Source organism: Nothoprocta perdicaria, unplaced genomic scaffold, assembly GCF_003342845.1.
Source record: "Nothoprocta perdicaria isolate Ctin4 unplaced genomic scaffold, notPer1 scaffold_32, whole genome shotgun sequence".
In the NCBI taxonomy this organism is placed as follows: domain Eukaryota; kingdom Metazoa; phylum Chordata; class Aves; order Tinamiformes; family Tinamidae; genus Nothoprocta; species Nothoprocta perdicaria.
In genome coordinates, this window is record NW_020455555.1 from 3928890 (window position 1) to 3945384 (window position 16495).

General features: G+C 43.3%; 1 protein-coding gene across 3 annotated transcripts; it reads left to right on the top strand.

Moving 5' to 3' along the window:
- The first annotated feature begins 1938 nt into the window (after positions 1-1938).
- Positions 1939-13693, top strand: CDK1 (cyclin dependent kinase 1). Of its 3 annotated transcripts, none has more exons than XM_026043078.1 (8): positions 1939-2068; positions 7660-7717; positions 8107-8263; positions 9223-9346; positions 9739-9909; positions 10493-10656; positions 10776-10917; positions 13051-13693. In XM_026043078.1, the coding sequence occupies exons 2-8, from the start codon at positions 7681-7683 to the stop codon at positions 13165-13167; spliced, it is 912 nt and encodes a 303-aa protein (XP_025898863.1). In that variant the 5' UTR covers positions 1939-2068; positions 7660-7680; the 3' UTR covers positions 13168-13693. The 3 variants fall into 3 exon arrangements, with proteins under 3 accessions (XP_025898863.1, XP_025898865.1, XP_025898864.1); XM_026043080.1 differs by lacking the exon at positions 1939-2068 and adding an exon at positions 6885-6905; XM_026043079.1 differs by lacking the exon at positions 1939-2068 and adding an exon at positions 7524-7551.
- The last annotated feature ends 2802 nt before the right edge of the window (positions 13694-16495 follow it).

Sequence of the window (16495 nt, forward strand, 5' to 3'; positions counted from 1 at the left end):
ACGGCGGTGAGCGCAGCGCGCGTGGGGAGGGGGCTCGCGCCGCGGCGGCCGTTAACGGCGGTGAGCGCAGCGCGCGTGGGGAGGGGGCTCGCGCCTCGGCGGCCGTTAACGACCGCGCGGTGAGTTTCGGGGGGCGTCTCTCAGCGGCCGTTAACGGCGCGTGAGGCGAGGGAAGGGGCGGGGGGCAGGGCTGCGCGCTCACCTGCGCCGCGCCGCGCCGCCCCGCGCAGGAGGCGGAGGAGGAGGAGGCCATGTTGTGGCGCGTCCCGGCGCGGCTCCCACCTCGGCGAGCGCGGGGCAGCGCCGCGCTGGGCCGGGCCGGGCTCACCCCGCGGCGGGGCGGGCCGCCCCTCAGGTGGGGCTGAGCCCGCCACTGCCTCTCCGCCCGTAGCAGGGGCTGGGCTCCGCTCCGTCCCGCCGGTGCTGCCCTTGCTCCTTCCCCCCCGGAACCAGGTGCTCTATTACGGAGTTTATAAATGCCCCGAATTCCCCCTAGAAGGCAGGCGGGAGTGGGACGGCACCTGGGGCACCTGCGGGCCGGGGCGGGGCGGAGCGCGGCGGCGGCCCCACCTGTGCGGCCACCCCGGCGCCCGGCGCCCACCGCAGCTCTTGGGAGTGGGTTGGCTGGTTGGTTGGTTGGCTGGTTGGTTGGTTGGTTGGTTAGCCCTTCTGCTCTCCTCACCCGTGCTGTCCATCTTAAATACCTCCGCCTGGCGCCAACATCCGCGTTGCCAGTTAAATGCCAGCAGTTGCTTTTCCACGAGGAGTGCGTGCTGCGAGCTAATGCACATACCGTAATGCAAACTCCCGCGTTTATCCCGGGGCTTGACRCGGTGTGAATCACTTTTTTCTTTACTTTTTTTTTTCTTCTTTTTTTTCTTTTCTTCCCTTTTTTTCTTTTCTGTTTGTTTCCTTTCTAATCAATGCTGAGATGATAAAGCATAAAGCAGCCAAATCATCTGTGCTAATTAAAATCGCTCTGTTGCTAGTTTGGTGTTCATGCTTTGTAAGTGCCTATTAAAACATTTTAAGTCAATCTTATTAAAATTTTATTGTAGTGCAGTTCTTAAATTACAAAAAGCATTATATAAATGATTAAGATTATTTTAGTTTGGTCTTAAAGGTCTTAATCTCCTCTTCTATACTTGTTCTGTTTATCTTGTCTTGTTCTGGTACACCAATTCTTTCTTTGCATTAGATTATAACACAAGAATTCACAARGGTCAAAGAAAATGTATTTTATGAAGCCCTAACTTACCTGGAAACATTATGGCTAATAGGTGAATCCACTGACTATGCTGGCCCTGGGCTCGTGTAGCCAGTGTGTAYGTCCTTGCACACATGCCTGTGCATCAGGTTAAGTTTACATCCCAGCCTGGGGTAGCTGTTGAGGTCTCAGGATTATTCTTACTCASTTTCCATCTGTCTCACAAAAACAGTCAGCAATACTTGTCTGYGTTGAGAACAAGGATCAATTTTCCCCAGAAGGTCTTTTCTCCCTCTTATTTTGGATGTGACTCATTTCCTCAGCCCACTCGGGGAACTGGGAGGTAGGAGAGRAAAGGAAATAAGGAGAAAATATGACAATATCCACACACTGGCTAAAAGAAAACATGAAGCAAGAATGTTGACAATTACTGATGGCAAAATGCAACTCTGAGCTGGGGCCATGCACAATTTCTATAGTGCCTTACATGTGCTGGCTATGGTTGGGTACCAYCTCCCATCACTCTTCAGAAAGAAAAAATTTAAAGGTTAAAAYGAAATTTTCAGATTGCAAAGCAAACAGCACCTTAAAGAAAGGGTYATTTTTACTGCAGGGGAGAAGACTGTTATATTCTTACTTACACAATATATTAGGAGTACTTTTTAAAAATACTTTTTCAAGTGTGATGTGTACATCTAAATGTTTGGTGCTTTTCCACAGGGCTGCACGTCTCGCCTSTCATCTGCATCCTCATCTGCAAAAGTTTGCCTTTATTCTTGGCAGCTGGAATGATACCTTGAGGGAAGAAAAAGCACTTCCTTTACTTCAGGAATGGTTTCAAGTCAGACTTTGCTGAATGAGGTTTGGAATTTAAATGTACTATTKCAGTGCATTTGAGCTGACATAGCACAGTAGCAGGTAGTTGTCATAAGGTGGAAAGAGATAAACGGACAAGGAGTGCAGAGAAAAACTAAGCTTGCAGTAAGAAAAAAGGTATTATCTATTGAAAAAAAAAAAAAAAAAAAAATACCAGCAAAAAAAAAAAAAAAAAAAAAGGAATAGTTAGTGCAACTACATGAGAAAATTTCAATAGTGTTATATTGCTATCTTGGTAATGCCTTAAATTTAGACAAAACCAAAGGAAATGGAAGTTGAAATTTTCCATCTCAGCAGAGGCCTCTGATAATGAGCTGCCCTCAGTTTTACCAATTTTACCTCGCAGAAACAGTYTCACTAAAGTCAGAGAGCTGCTTGCATGAATCAGGGTTGAAAACTGAATTCCAGATATGTAATTTTAAATGTACCTCCCCTGTTCTTATACTTCCAAACAGAAATTAAAAAGTATTTTTGTTTTTTTTTTTTTTCTTCATTTTTAGCTGCAAAAGCAGCTACCATTTCCTAAGGCTGTATTTTAAATACATTAGAGGTGAAAGTTTTGTCCCACTGAAGTTAATGGGAGTTTTGCCAATGACTTTGGTGAAGCCTGGATATTTGCCCAGATGTTCTTCAACAACAAAAGGCTTCTTTTTCTTCTAGCTTGGTATATATGCCCTGTTCACCTTTTACTTTTAATTATATGTCTTAAAGTATTTGCAAACTTGGGAGTATTCATTTTATTAAAGGTTTGTGTCCAGCCAACGATATATTGCCCATTTTAAAGGAACAGCTTCAGTGACAAGCATTCCCTGCTGTGGAACAAGAGTTTGGCAAAAAGAGAAATGAGAGAATGTTTTAAAATTTATGTCAAGGGATTGTTCGTGTTTTAGCTCTGGGAGGCCAACCTCAGTGCCAGGGAGGCTTGGTATTCCTCTGCTGCCTCTCACCGACTCCCTGCACACCACATCCTCACCGCTGGTGATGGCCCCGTGGCAGAGGTGAATTTCTGGTTCCACAAAGTTCATGGCAAAACTTCCACTGATTTCAAATTCAGCCAAGGTTTCTTCTAGGAAGATAAAGGCATGTAAAGAAACAGCAGTTTAAGACTTCCTTTTATATATAATTCAATTATTTGAAATGAARGCATTGTCTATGCTATTTTCATTGGTGTTACGATCCCACTTTGAAGAGGAGGCRGGGAAAAGTGGTTTAGTGCATGCTCTGCACTGTTCTATGAGAATAATACTTTAAAATAATTGGAGCTTAAATTCAAGCACTTAAAATGAATTTTTGTTTATATTATGTATATATGTAAGGACCTGGTGACAACTTAGTTGTTTTCTCTTAGCAGTTTCCATCTTTTTTGCTTTGTTTTCAAATACCTTTGAGGAATGTTGTTTCCCATCTGGTAAACTGTCAGAATGCTGCTAAAGGACCATGAGCAGCAATGATTCCTTATGCTGCTTCCTAGTCAGAASTGTCCTGCATAACAAAGGATATTTAACAGGTTAAATGAATCACCTGAGCAAGGCATTAAGAAGTTAAGAGCCCTTTAATGTTATCCTGTTTTCCTAGGTGTTACCAAGKCCCTCCTACTGCATTTTTCATTACATTGCACTACACACATACACTAACAAAACAAACATTTATTTTTAATAAATGTTAAAGGGAGTCAGTGTTTTAAATTATCTGTTTTGGATACAGTGAACACAATCTATTTTAGATACACTAATTAGTATTTGCAAACGAGTCAACCTTTTTTAATCACATCATTATCTAAGAAACAGAATACCCATTCTCTCTTCCTTACAGTGATGCTAYTGCTGAAGCACATGTATTTAATATATAAAAGACAAGACTATACTGACCCTTGCAGCTGCCCTCTACTCAGAATAGAAGCTGTTGTTTGGCGTATTACACTGGCTTCTTAGCAATGAATACAATTGTAATGCTATAATGTAAAACTGACAGTCTGACCTTATATTCCTTGCACAAATAACATTTCCKTTCAAGCAAACAGTAGTTTTAATATATACAACCTTTTCCCATTTATGTAAATAAAATGGTAATTGGTATTATAATGTTGGGGCAGAGCTAGATTTTTTATGCTCTTTTGTTTGGTTTTCCACTTGAATTCATGTTTTGCTTTAAATGGTGAATMAACAGCAAGAGTCCTTGGAATATTTAGAATCCTTGATAACAATCCTTAGAAATTCCCAAATCTACTTTTCTCTTGTCMATCATGACTAAGTAGCAAGCAGCAAGCTTGCTGCTACTTTTCCTTCATACACAGAGGTAAATCTTTCCACACACAAAAGCAAACACAAATATGGTTCTGCGAGTTGTATTTGTCTCGAGCAGTATTATTAGCCACTGCATGTCTAAAGCAATATTAAGAAAAGCAGCAGTCAGAGAACAGATACAGCTCAATGTATCCTGAGGAATTCAATAAGTAGTGATAAGCAGACAACAGAGAGAGGGAGAAAAGCGCTAGGCCAGCAGAACTGGCAGACTGGTGGGTAGCAAAGTATTCTACAGCAGGTCTCTGCTGCAGTGAACTTTGCCTTTTAAGTCAGCTAGCTAAGGACTTGGAGGTGCAGAGGGACAGGAGCTTGGGGAGCGCAGTTATTGAGCACGTAGCACCTGTACTGACATCAGCCCGTGGTGCCAAGTGGCCAGGACAAGTTGCAGGAGATGCAAGCTGCTTTAAAACTGCACCAACTGTCATAGCAAATATATTTTAAATAAAAGGCAAGCGTCGAGACACCACTGTGGTCCCACTGCTACGGGTGGCATTGGAGCCATCACTGTTTGCTCAGCGCACATCCCGTGCCACCTTCCACTTTCACCTCCTGCCTGCCACTGGCTTCTGGACCTCTTGCCTTGTATTCAAAATGAAAGGATACTTGCTCCTGCTTAAAAAATGGTTATTCTGTATTTAGCAAATATTTAGAACATAATGTGTATGTAAAGAGACCTTCTCAAAGAGCTTGGACACTCATTGGGAACTCTGTTAATGTTTAGTTGCAGAGTGACACTGACATAGAAATACCTGTGACTTTGTTTTTAAAGTAATATGATTAAAAATGAGAGGAAAGAAAATGTCACTTAAAAAAAAAAAAACAGATCTATTGCTATTTGAAAAGCTGGATGAGTTTTCCATTGAAAATATGCCTGTATTTCATCTAAAAACTTTGAAATGCAAACTGTCTTATCAAGCTTAGGATCTGTTTTCTCTGCATGGTATAAAGACATGCTGTCATCGTATTCAATACTTCCAGGCACAATATGTTTTGTATATAATCTGTTCCTAACTTAATTTCTATTAATTAATGTATATTAGTTGATAGTGCTAAATACTAATCCCATGGCTAAAAATTAACCAAGGTAGCTAWGGTTACTGCGCAGCTGAATTTTCCCAGACAAACTTTCTGTTTTACCTGGTGGAAAAGGCAGACTTTGGCCTCCTTTCTAAGATTTCTTGACAACTGTTGGTCAGGGTGAGTGGGCAGCAGGCTGTGCTGCTCGAGGCTGTGCAGGAGCCCTCCTGCTTGGGGCTGTGCAGCACGCGCAGACCGGCCGCGCTGCCACGCACAGTCAGGCCCAAGGGCCACGAAAAGCACACGCTTTGCACAAGCCATGCGGCTGGCCTCGCACTGGCTGCGTCTCTAGCGCCCAAACTCTGAGGCCCTGGTTCTGCCTGGGCAGACACACAAGAGCCTTTTCCTGGGCAAGCAAGGCTCGAGGGTAAACAGAAACTGGAGAGCACACATGCCAGTGYGGTTGAGCTGCAGACTTCCCTGAAAGGGAGGCGACGCAGGGTGGTTTTTGTGCCCACAGCGCCTGCAGTGGAGGGCTGGCACTGAGCAGCTGTGCGTGCCCAAACCCGTGGGAGAAAAGCTGTCCTCACGGCAGCCTGTCCCCACCGGGTCAGAGGGGCCGCAGCTGCTCACGCCTCCCTCCACAGGTGCTGATCAGCACCACAGAAACACGCTCACCCCGTGCTGGGGGAAGCAGCTGAAACACAGGTGCAGAGCATCCCAGCAAAAGGCACACAGCAAAACCRCCCTGGCAGGAAAAGAGCTGTTAAACGAGGCACTCATCACCTTGAACATGCACACATACAGCACTGATGGTCTGCAGTACCAGCATGGGCCCAGGGCCTCTTCTGCATCTGCCTCCTGTGGTCACAGCCTTTCTGCGAGGTGTCACCACAGCACAGGGCCTAGCTGGCCTAATGGGGGGAGCCGCATGGGCACCTCAGCCCGTCCAGAGGCATCGCTCCTGACCTGCAAGGAGTTACTGCTTATAATAAGCCTCTATCCAACACACTTTTAAAAGTAACTTAAAGTAACTTAAACAGCTGCAGCGGTACTTTAAAAATCAGCACTGCTGAGGTCAGAAATAACAAAATTAATGTTTTGGCATGGCCACAAGCTCCCCAAAGTCCCAAGTGCTCTGCTGAAGGAGCCTCAGCCCGTTCTGCCCTTCATCCCCTCGAAGGGGGGCCGAGCAGAAACGGGCCGCGCGCGGGACCGTCGCGGCCGCGCCACCACTGCCAACCAAGCGGACACCCCGCGCTGGGCTGGCTGGGCTGGCCGGACTTGCCGCGCCCGGCCGCACCGACTCCGGCGGAGGCCGCCTCTGAGGGCCGCTTTGGCGCCGCGCGAGGCGCTGCGCTCATTGGCCGCTTTGAATGGCGCGGGCGCGCTGCCATTGGCGGGCAGCGGCGGCGCCGGGCGCGCTCCGTTCGAATGCGCCCCGCCCGCTCAGCTCCTTGCGTGGCGAGCGGCGGCGGCGGCGGCGGCCCGGGCCGGGTCGGGTGAGCGGCGGCCCCCGGGGCCCCTGCGGCGGCGCTGGGGAGCGGGGGCTCGAGGCGGCAGGGCGGGGGGCGCGCGCCGCGCCGGGCCGAGCCGGACCGCACCGCACCACCGGCCGTTGACGCGCGGCCGTTGGGGCAACGGTCGCCGGGGCGGGCGGGTGGGGAGGAGCGCCCTCCTGCTGAGGGGCTGCGGAGGGCGCAGCAGCCGGAGCGAGAGCCGGGGCCGGCGCGGCCCGGCAGGGAGGCCGGCGCCCCGGGGAGCCCCCTGCGTGCGCCGGGGGCCCCGGCACCCCTCCCGGGGCGCTGCACCTACAGGAGGGGAGGGCGGCGAGCGGGGTGTCAGACCCGGCTATCCCGGCCTGGGCTGCCCGCTCCCACCCTCACCCCGCTCCGCACCTAGCGGTGCTGCGGGGCTGGCGTGCTCTTAAACCGCTCCTGCCAGACCTCGCCAAGCAGATCACGTTTGTACTGCTTCCGCAGTTATGCTTAGCAAGAGCAAGGGGGGCTCGGTTGCTTGGAGGAGCTTTCCTTTGCAAAAAAAAAAAAATCCTTCTCCTTTGAGCTGGTGCCCGGTCARCTTGTGCTCCTTGGAGCTGTGAATAAACGTGGCTCTGCTCTTTGCAGAGAAGAACTGCACTGCTCTGAGGTAAATCCCAGCTCAGAGCTTCTGAAATAACTGTCAGTGTGATGTCAATAACATGGCCATGTTCAGGAAAGCAACTATTGAGCCTTTCTTTTTTCATTATAATTTCAGGGATAATCATATCAAGCAGCAATGGATGATTACACAAAAATAGAGAAGATTGGTGAAGGTAAGGAGAACTATGAGCCAGCTATTGTGATTTAATTAACTGACAAGATAAATATGCCTGTGGTTTACAGAAGTAACCACCTCCACATGTAAAGACTTTCGGATTGCCCTTTCCGAAGCCCATATGATCTATCTGAAACAGCCGATCAGTTTGGAGAGGTACCTGCCATCCCCTAGGAGGGGAAAGATGTGCTCCAAGACCTGGAGTTGGCTTCTGAATTTAGGAAGCTACCTTTTTTCTTCTTCTTCTTTTTTTCTTCCATCTGAAACTTCACACTTAATGCTCCTCAATAGTACTATTTGCTAGAACAAGCTGCTTACAGGTAGCATGCTTAAAAAAACCCACCTTATTGTATGGTTATTACTTGTATTTTTGTTGCTGTTGTTCAGGTACATATGGCGTTGTGTATAAAGGTCGGCACAAAACAACAGGCCAAGTGGTTGCCATGAAGAAAATACGTCTAGAAAGCGAGGAGGAAGGTGTTCCTAGTACTGCTATCAGAGAAATTTCTTTATTAAAAGAGCTGCATCATCCCAATATAGTCTGGTATGCATACACTTGTAATTGCCTAAGCTTCTTACAGAGCACTAGTTTAGATTTTTTTTTCCCACTTTTCTAGTGAGGTAGGGGTTTCTATCTGCCAAAAACAGTATCTGCAACAAATACAATGTAGTCCTAAATCCTGTATTTGTCAGTTTTTAAATGGAGTTTTTTCTGCCGTCTCTTCCTGTTCTGGGAATGTAATGTTAAAATCTTTGCCAGTTTTGTGATTTTTATGCAAGCTGTGTGGTTATCATCAGAACAGATCAGAAATATAGTTTATTGAAAATGGTTAAACTTATTTAGTCAGATTCTAAACCTCATTTGCCATTTCAGAGTAGATTATCTGGCCTTAATATCGCAAGTCTCTGCCACCTATCACTTCCTTACTGTTCTGCAGCAGACAGTTAAATATAATGCTTTCTTAGCAGGCATGTGTTAGGGGGCTATGAGTGAAACTTGCACCAGGGATCACAACTCCTGTCTCTTACTCTGTACCATCAAAAAGCAGTTACCTTGGACCTCATGTGACTTACAACTTGCCATGCTACAACTAAGTAGTGCCTCAATGAGTTCTATGTTTGGGTTTAGGTCCCCCTAATCTATAAATGATGGAATGGATACTTAAACATATACAAATCCTGCTCTCCCTGATAGGGTCCTATTTTAATGCAAAGCTCTTCACCCTTACTAGCAATCCAGGCATTCTTTAATCTTCAAATGGAAGCTAAATGCAAAGCAATTGTTAAATTGCAACTAGATACTATATAGGAGAAAGAGTGCAAGGTGTTTATTTCTGAACTTCAGTGCATGTCAATGAATCTGTTTATCTTTAAAGACTGAAAACTTTAAAGACTTTCTTATTAGTAACTTAGAAATGTCAACTTGTGTCCATGTTGAGAGGGGAAATKTTAACAGTGAGTCTGCTGTTTTGCCATAGAGTTGACTGTCTATTCAATTTCTAGTCTTCAGGATGTACTTATGCAGGATTCAAGACTGTACCTCATCTTTGAATTCCTTTCCATGGATCTCAAGAAATATTTGGATACTATTCCATCTGGCCAATATTTAGATTCTGCACGTGTTAAGGTAAGAGGACTTCTCCTAGTGTACTAAAGGAATTACCTTAAAGAACACCTACAAAGCCATAAACAACTCCAAGTATTATTTGTCCTCAGCATAATTAACCAATTGAAAAAGGAAACGCCAGAGAAGGTGCACACCACAACAGGAATCCTAAGTTTTGCTCTAAAACACCTCAATTCTTCTAGCTGCTTAAATTAAATTACCTTAAATTATAACTAAACAGCTACAATAACTTTCACTTTTTTTTTGTTGCTTTGATACTAATTCAATATGTAACACTTTAATCTCAGTTGCTTACCTCTGTGGGGAGAGCTAATGCAAGGAAACAGCTTTTTCTTGCAGTAAAGCTAACCTTTTTTTTTTCCCCCCTCTCTTTCTCTTCATCCTTTCTACAGAGTTACTTATATCAAATATTGCAAGGTATTGTGTTCTGCCATTCAAGACGAGTTCTGCACCGAGACTTAAAACCTCAGAATCTCTTAATAGATGACAAAGGAGTGATTAAACTAGCAGATTTTGGATTGGCTCGAGCCTTTGGGATTCCGGTGCGGGTGTACACACATGAAGTGAGTTGAAACATTCTCTCAGTGGTTAGGACAAAGCTTACTAGTTTCCTGGTATTTAAAGTAGTTGAAAAGTAGAAGACTTGTATTTCTTTGACTTGTTTTATTTGATGGCTTTCCATGTCCACTATAACTGAATTCCCTTTTGTTCCTTGGGAGCAAGGGGTATATAAATTTTCCTGAATATGTTTTACTCTAAGATGCTAGGGCATCTTACAAATCCCACTGTTAGGTTATCCTTAACAAGAAGTCAGATGGGTCAGAACTTGTCCCTCCTCTTGCAAGGTCATTCTCAGTGTGTACATGTTCATATTTGCTCGCAGTTTGTAGCTAGGTGCTACCAAAGGTGAACTTCCTGTTCTCCAACAACTTGTACTTTACTTGTACTGTAAACTATTGCAGTGGGATTTGTTATACTTGTTTTCAAATAGTGGAAACTCTTCCTTCAAGCTAAGACTTCTAGTACTGGCTCATACTTATCCAAATGAATGGTGCTAGTGTCCCTTAGTACTGAATGAGCAACTGTATTTGCAGTCACCTAGAGGGCTTGAGTCCATAAACTGATAAGAATGTCCTCGTTGGCCAGGTAGTGACCCTGTGGTACAGGTCTCCAGAGGTGTTGTTGGGATCTGCCCGGTACTCAACTCCAGTGGATATATGGAGCATAGGTACCATATTTGCTGAGCTAGCCACTAAAAAGCCTCTCTTCCATGGGGACTCTGAGATTGATCAACTCTTCAGGATCTTCAGGTACGTCAGGGCAAACCCGCCCTTGCTGTTGGTGCAGCCAGTGCTGCGCGCTAGCAAAAGCTGCCACGGGCACAGAGCTTTTCACTAAACTCACTAACGTTTTGCTGATTCTTGCATAGAGCTTTAGGGACCCCCAACAATGAAGTATGGCCTGAAGTGGAATCCCTGCAAGACTACAAGAACACATTTCCAAAATGGAAGCCTGGCAGCCTGGGGACACACGTCAAAAACTTAGATGAAGATGGACTAGATCTGCTGTCTGTAAGTAGCCTGTMTTTGAACTATTTTCCAGGAGGCTGAACAGGTAGTTTCAAATACTCAAAAATATCTAAAGCTCTTCTACGTTCAGGTTTGAGGGGATGTGTGGATTAAGAGGTATGGATGTCCAAATTCTATCAGCAGTTGCTCTGCTAGCAAAACAAATGTAATGGATGAAATACGCTTGTTTCTTGAGAAGCTTTTAAAGCAAACTTAGAGTTTAGGCTACTTAACTGCTTTTAATAAATAATTATGCCTCAGAGCTTGCTTTATATTAACAAACCAGGTGCAGCTCGAAGGGCAGGATGAGCTTTTACAAGCAGCGTGTCTCAATGAATGCTCCTGCCCCAAAACTGTAGCTGTCACCTCTGTGGGACCTCACTAATAGTGATGTGACTGTATGAGTCCTCATCCAATTGGAAAGGTGTTTTCTTTTATGGTAGCATGTGGATTAATGTTTGAAGATTCACCTTAGTTAAGTCTTTCATGGTGGGCTTAGCAGACCTAAAAAGAGAGGAGGGGGGAAAAAATGAAAGGCTGTGGAAGCGAGGGCTTAGTTTAAGCTGGCCCACTGTGACAGACTCAACTGCCTTGTAATTTTGACTTAACTAATCCACCAAAGGCTAACTGGTATATTTTATGGCTAAGGTGCATTTAATTTAATCTAGTGGCCAAGCAGTTCAACTGCCATACCAAGATTTTTAATAAAAAAGGCAGGGTTTTATTTATTTTTCTTCATTTAGTGCTATGCCCACACACATGCTGACTTCAGTCTAATTTAGATCACTTAGATGTGTTGAGATGGACACTTTGGTGACTCCTCAACAGACTATCCTAAAGCTATACAAGTCTGCACTGTATCAATATTATAGAGAAGGTGCTCTATGTATTGAAATAAACTGGAGTTTCAAAACCACTTTGCTTCAAAGCAAAGCTTGTACTGCAGTTACTCTCATAGCAGGTTCATGTTCTTAAGAAGCAGTCACAGTAGGAAAAAAAGCAGTTTATCCATGTTGGTAGGGACATAGCAAAATATTCTGAAGGAAGTGGTGTTACTCGGGAGCCTCAAGTGACAAAAATATCCCATTTTGTTTCTTTGTGGGAATGTAGCCACTTCTCGCATTAACAAGCTCACCACCACTTGTTGAAAATACAGCTCCAGCTTGAGCTGGTAGCAGTGTTTTACAGAAACAGCCAACTTAAGCTGGAGATCATCACTGTGGGTGCGCTGACGGCATCATTGCCAAACCCCAGTTTGGGGTAGGACTTCTACTACAGACTGAAATTAACTGAAGGGAGTGAATGCTGGGGATACTGCCACATAACTGACCTGGGAAGTGGTCTGTGCTGGGCTGTGGATTCATCATATAAAAAACATATTTGGGGTCTGCTGCTCACAAGAGAGAGAGAGAGAGAGGAAAAAAAAAAAAAGGAATCTACTTCTCAAACAATGTTAATGTGTTGAACAACGTTAATCTCAAACCATATTAAATATCTCCCAAATGTTCTGTAAGTTCCTCATAAGTTGAAATCTGAGCTTGCTACAAAACCTGAGCCTGATAAGAGTGCCTACATTCTTGGACATCTGGAATCCATTTATTTATCCTGTAGTACTTAAATCCAAGGTAACATTATAACTTTAAAAGCAATGAAAACTAATAACTCATTTTATAGCACAAGCTCAAATATGACACTGAAAACTTTTATTATTATTGTAGACAAAGTTATAGATAGTAGGGAAGTAAAAAAAACTAGTGTTCTTAGACTAATGTTTTATACTTAAAAAAAAAAAAGTGGGGAGGGTGCTGGACCCCTTGTCTCATGAAATTATTTTGGGCTTTAACTGTCTGAGGAAAACACAACAAAACTTCCCCTAGCCGAGAAGTGAAAGCAGTAAGTGTTATCACTTGTTATCTGAACCTGAACAGGAAAAATATATATGTTTCTTTACCTTGAGATATGCATTACATTATTACCATGTGGAGTTGTTGGTAGAAATGATCTTATGCCAGGAGAACATAGACAGGAACTTATTTTTTCTAGTTATATTATTATAGTTATACCTTTACGCCCTTAACACACAACTCAAGTTCATGTTTTATGAGGACTAAATGTCTTTTTTTTCYTCTCTTACAGAAAATGTTAATTTATGATCCTGCAAAAAGAATTTCTGGCAAAATGGCCCTGACCCATCCATATTTTGATGATTTGGACAAATCTACACTTCCAGCTAATCTGATCAAGAAAGTTTAGACTCTTGGACTAAATCAACCTGAGTGAAATAATTGTGACTTTTTACTGTTAAGTCTGTCTGTAACTTTTATGTCTGTCTTTCTGCTTTAAAATTGTGGCTGTATTTAGTGTGTTCTGGTTTAAATGTTATCTAAATGTAAATATTAACCTATTAGTGCTCACCTTAACCACAGTGCAAATACCACTGCTGGTACTGCAGTACACTTTCTATAAATAAAGCTTTAAATACATAACAGGACTGAAATTTCTTTCTAAACTGTAAGTGCTATAAAAAATGAATCCAAGTTTTTTTTTTGTACTGCTTACTGTGAATCTCTCAGGACAGATAATGTAGGAAGAGTTTTACATGCTACAACTGCTCCTACTAACATATTTCCTCTGTTTCTTGTTAAAGATAAAGCCCTTGTGATTATTCCTGAATGTGGAAACTAATGTCTTCACTATAGAAGTAGTCAAATAATATGTTGACCTAACAAGGCTGCTCTAGGAACTGTCATCATAGATGGAGGTGCTACTACCCTGGCCGCAGTTTCTCCATGACTAGAGAAGGAACTTAGCAAAGCTCCCCAGCACCTGATTTTGCAGGTGAGAGTACTGTGAGAAGATGAAATGAAACTTATGCAGGTATATATGCTAAATAATTACTGATTGTATTTGACTAGATTTCTGATTTCTACCTGTATTTTGGGCTTTAGGATACAGCAGTAGAGGCATGCTGCTAGATTAGAGGAGAGGCAGCAGAATGAACTCTTGATGACTCTAGCCTAAAAATTGCCATTCATGTTAAAATAAAGCACAGACCGGTGGATTTTAACTATAGACTTTTATCTGCAGTGCTTAAGATTCAATTTGCTATAAATCCAAGTTATAGGAATGAACATCTGTATTAATATTTATGTTTTACTGGGTCTAAGCACCATGCAACTGCTGCTGTTCTGGGGCCAAAGCTTGCAACAAAGTTTGGGATAGCAATGACAGCCTTAGGCTTCTAATCTAGAAATAAAAGAAAATTTCTTCCTGTGAAAGGAATAGTAGCTGCTCATGAACAATGAGGTCTGTGGAAAGACCTGTCCTACAGCTAGTGGCGAGGGCAAGTTTTGGAATAAAAGTAGTGTTAGATGATGATGCTCTGCATCATAGCTGCTTAGTAGACTGCGTACTTACCTGGAAGTCTTGCAGTATTGGACACTTCTAAACCAACAATACTTTTAAAGTCTTATACCAGTTTGGTATTAGCATCATAGTCTGCAGAATAGTTCTTAAATTCTCATTTGTGAAATACCTGGATACTGTTATGTTATAGAATCATTTAGCAGTAGAGCCAAGAAGTACTTTTTGAAATTGCCTCTACGGAAAGTAACCTGTTAACTGGAGGCAGAGAAGATGACTGCTMTGGCTGACACCTTGACTTTCCTGCTCGCGTATAAGGACACATGAGTTTACACATGACAAGGACAGCCCTGATGGTGCTGATTAGTAGCAGGGTAGAAAATGACTGGTATCTGCAAAGGTAAACTTTTTTGCTCTAAAATGTGAAACTGGACAAGCAAAGTGTTTGGAACCCTCAAATTTAGTTGGTCTCTTTGTAATGAATAGGTTGTATTTAAGTTCTCTATAAAATGAGAAGAAAACCTTAACTGGGCAGATTTGGATGTTTAGCTTGTAGTATTTTTTTTTGTGACATTCATCTCCTTAAAGCTTCATAGGTGACATACTGAACCCATTAGCCTTACTAGAATTGTACTGTAACTGTACTAAGACAGTAGTAAAACTGCTGAAGGCTGATTCAGTTTAATTGGAGCTTACTACCAGCCTGTCTCTTCTACAGCCTAGCACTGTGTTAGGATAACAACATAACAAAGCTACAATTGTACCTCTGAATAAACAATCCTCTTCCTCTTGGGAAGGGCCAGCAGGCATAGCCCCCATGAGAGAGTCTGTGTCCTATGACTGCCTGAAACTAGAAAACACACTTTCGGRAGTGATAAGAAGTCATTGCAATAAGTCAGTAAGAAGGAAAAAGACTTACGAGATGGAGGGAAGGCAAAGCATAGCCTGTGTGCTGCCTGTTCTGAAACCACTGATTTGACAGGACTTGCTTCTGAGCTACCTCCTAACGCCAATGAATGGGCCTCAGTGCCACTCAGCCTTGCTCAGCACCTCTAGCTTTGGCTCGCTCTTGGAGGCACCGGAGTGTGTCAGCACTGACGCTCAATCTCACACACGTGCTGGGGTGGCTACATCCTCACCTATGCTAGGGAACAGCAGTCACAGGCAGCAATTGTAGCTCAGTAGGTGCGCCTGGTTCCCTTTACCTCAACAGGGTTTGAGCACACCCAACTGCCTTACTGACTAATAGTGAGCAATATCAAGAGGTATTGGGTCAATACTACTAGTATCATAAGTGCTAGACTGCTGTTATTACTAATAATGTTATTATCTTGGCACTGTGGCTGCTGCTCAGAGTACCGCTGAGCAGGGAAGTATAAAGTAGTGTTCCAGTTGTTTTTCATTCAGAAACATTTAAGTTTAATTTYTTTTCCTAGGGGAAAATCTTTAGGTTTATGGGTGGTGGGAAAAAATGGATTGAGCTTGTTTGTTCTCCATCTTATTAAAGTAGTACAGTTCAAAGGCTGTTATATACAAGAGGTTTGACATTGGACCAAGTGGTTAAGAACGTTCCCAGTATTGGAAAGGTCAGTACTTCTCAAAGTACTGAGCCAACTATAGGATACTTGTGAACTGAAGTCCAGCTGCATTTACTTTGCTCAGCAGACATCATTCATTTTACTGAGAATATTGCATTGCTGTCTCTTGTTTTTAAAATAAATGACTCTCTTTAAAGAAGTTTCATAGTGAATAGAGAAAAGTCAGTTTTTACAGTGTTCCCTTATTCAAGGATTTGGAAATTCACATTAACTGAAACATGAATCTCTGTGTGCTCATGCAAGTGGCAGCCTCAGAAATGGCCTTTCTTGGGTCAGTTCTAGCAAACACTCTTATGCTTCAGTATTTAGAGAGGCCTTTTTTTTTTCCTTTCTCTCTCTGAACAGGCAGAGCAGAGGTAGTTAATAAGCAAGCTCYGCTACAGACTTAGCCTATTTCAAATCACTTTCATTCATAATCTGTTCTTCCAATCTATTCCAATTACTTATCTTGTGAATGTTTTCCTATCCTTCCTTTAGCGCTTCATTGCGCTAGGAGATGGATCAGTATCAGCAAGGTAGTTGTTCCCAAGATTGCTACTACCAAACATGCTGAACTCTTCTCTTCATGTGTTTTCCTTCATCTAACTTCTTTATCATTTCCCAGTCTTCAGCAGCTTGAT

Bases quoted from the DNA above. Each gene is read 5' to 3' on its own strand.
- CDK1 (XM_026043078.1), top strand. From the start codon at position 7,681: ATGGATGATTACACAAAAATAGAGAAGATTGGTGAAG. The intron at 7,718-8,106 runs GTAAGGAGAACT...GCTGTTGTTCAG, and splicing joins AATAGAGAAGATTGGTGAAG to GTACATATGGCGTTGTGTAT. The intron at 10,657-10,775 runs GTACGTCAGGGC...ATTCTTGCATAG, and splicing joins CAACTCTTCAGGATCTTCAG to AGCTTTAGGGACCCCCAACA.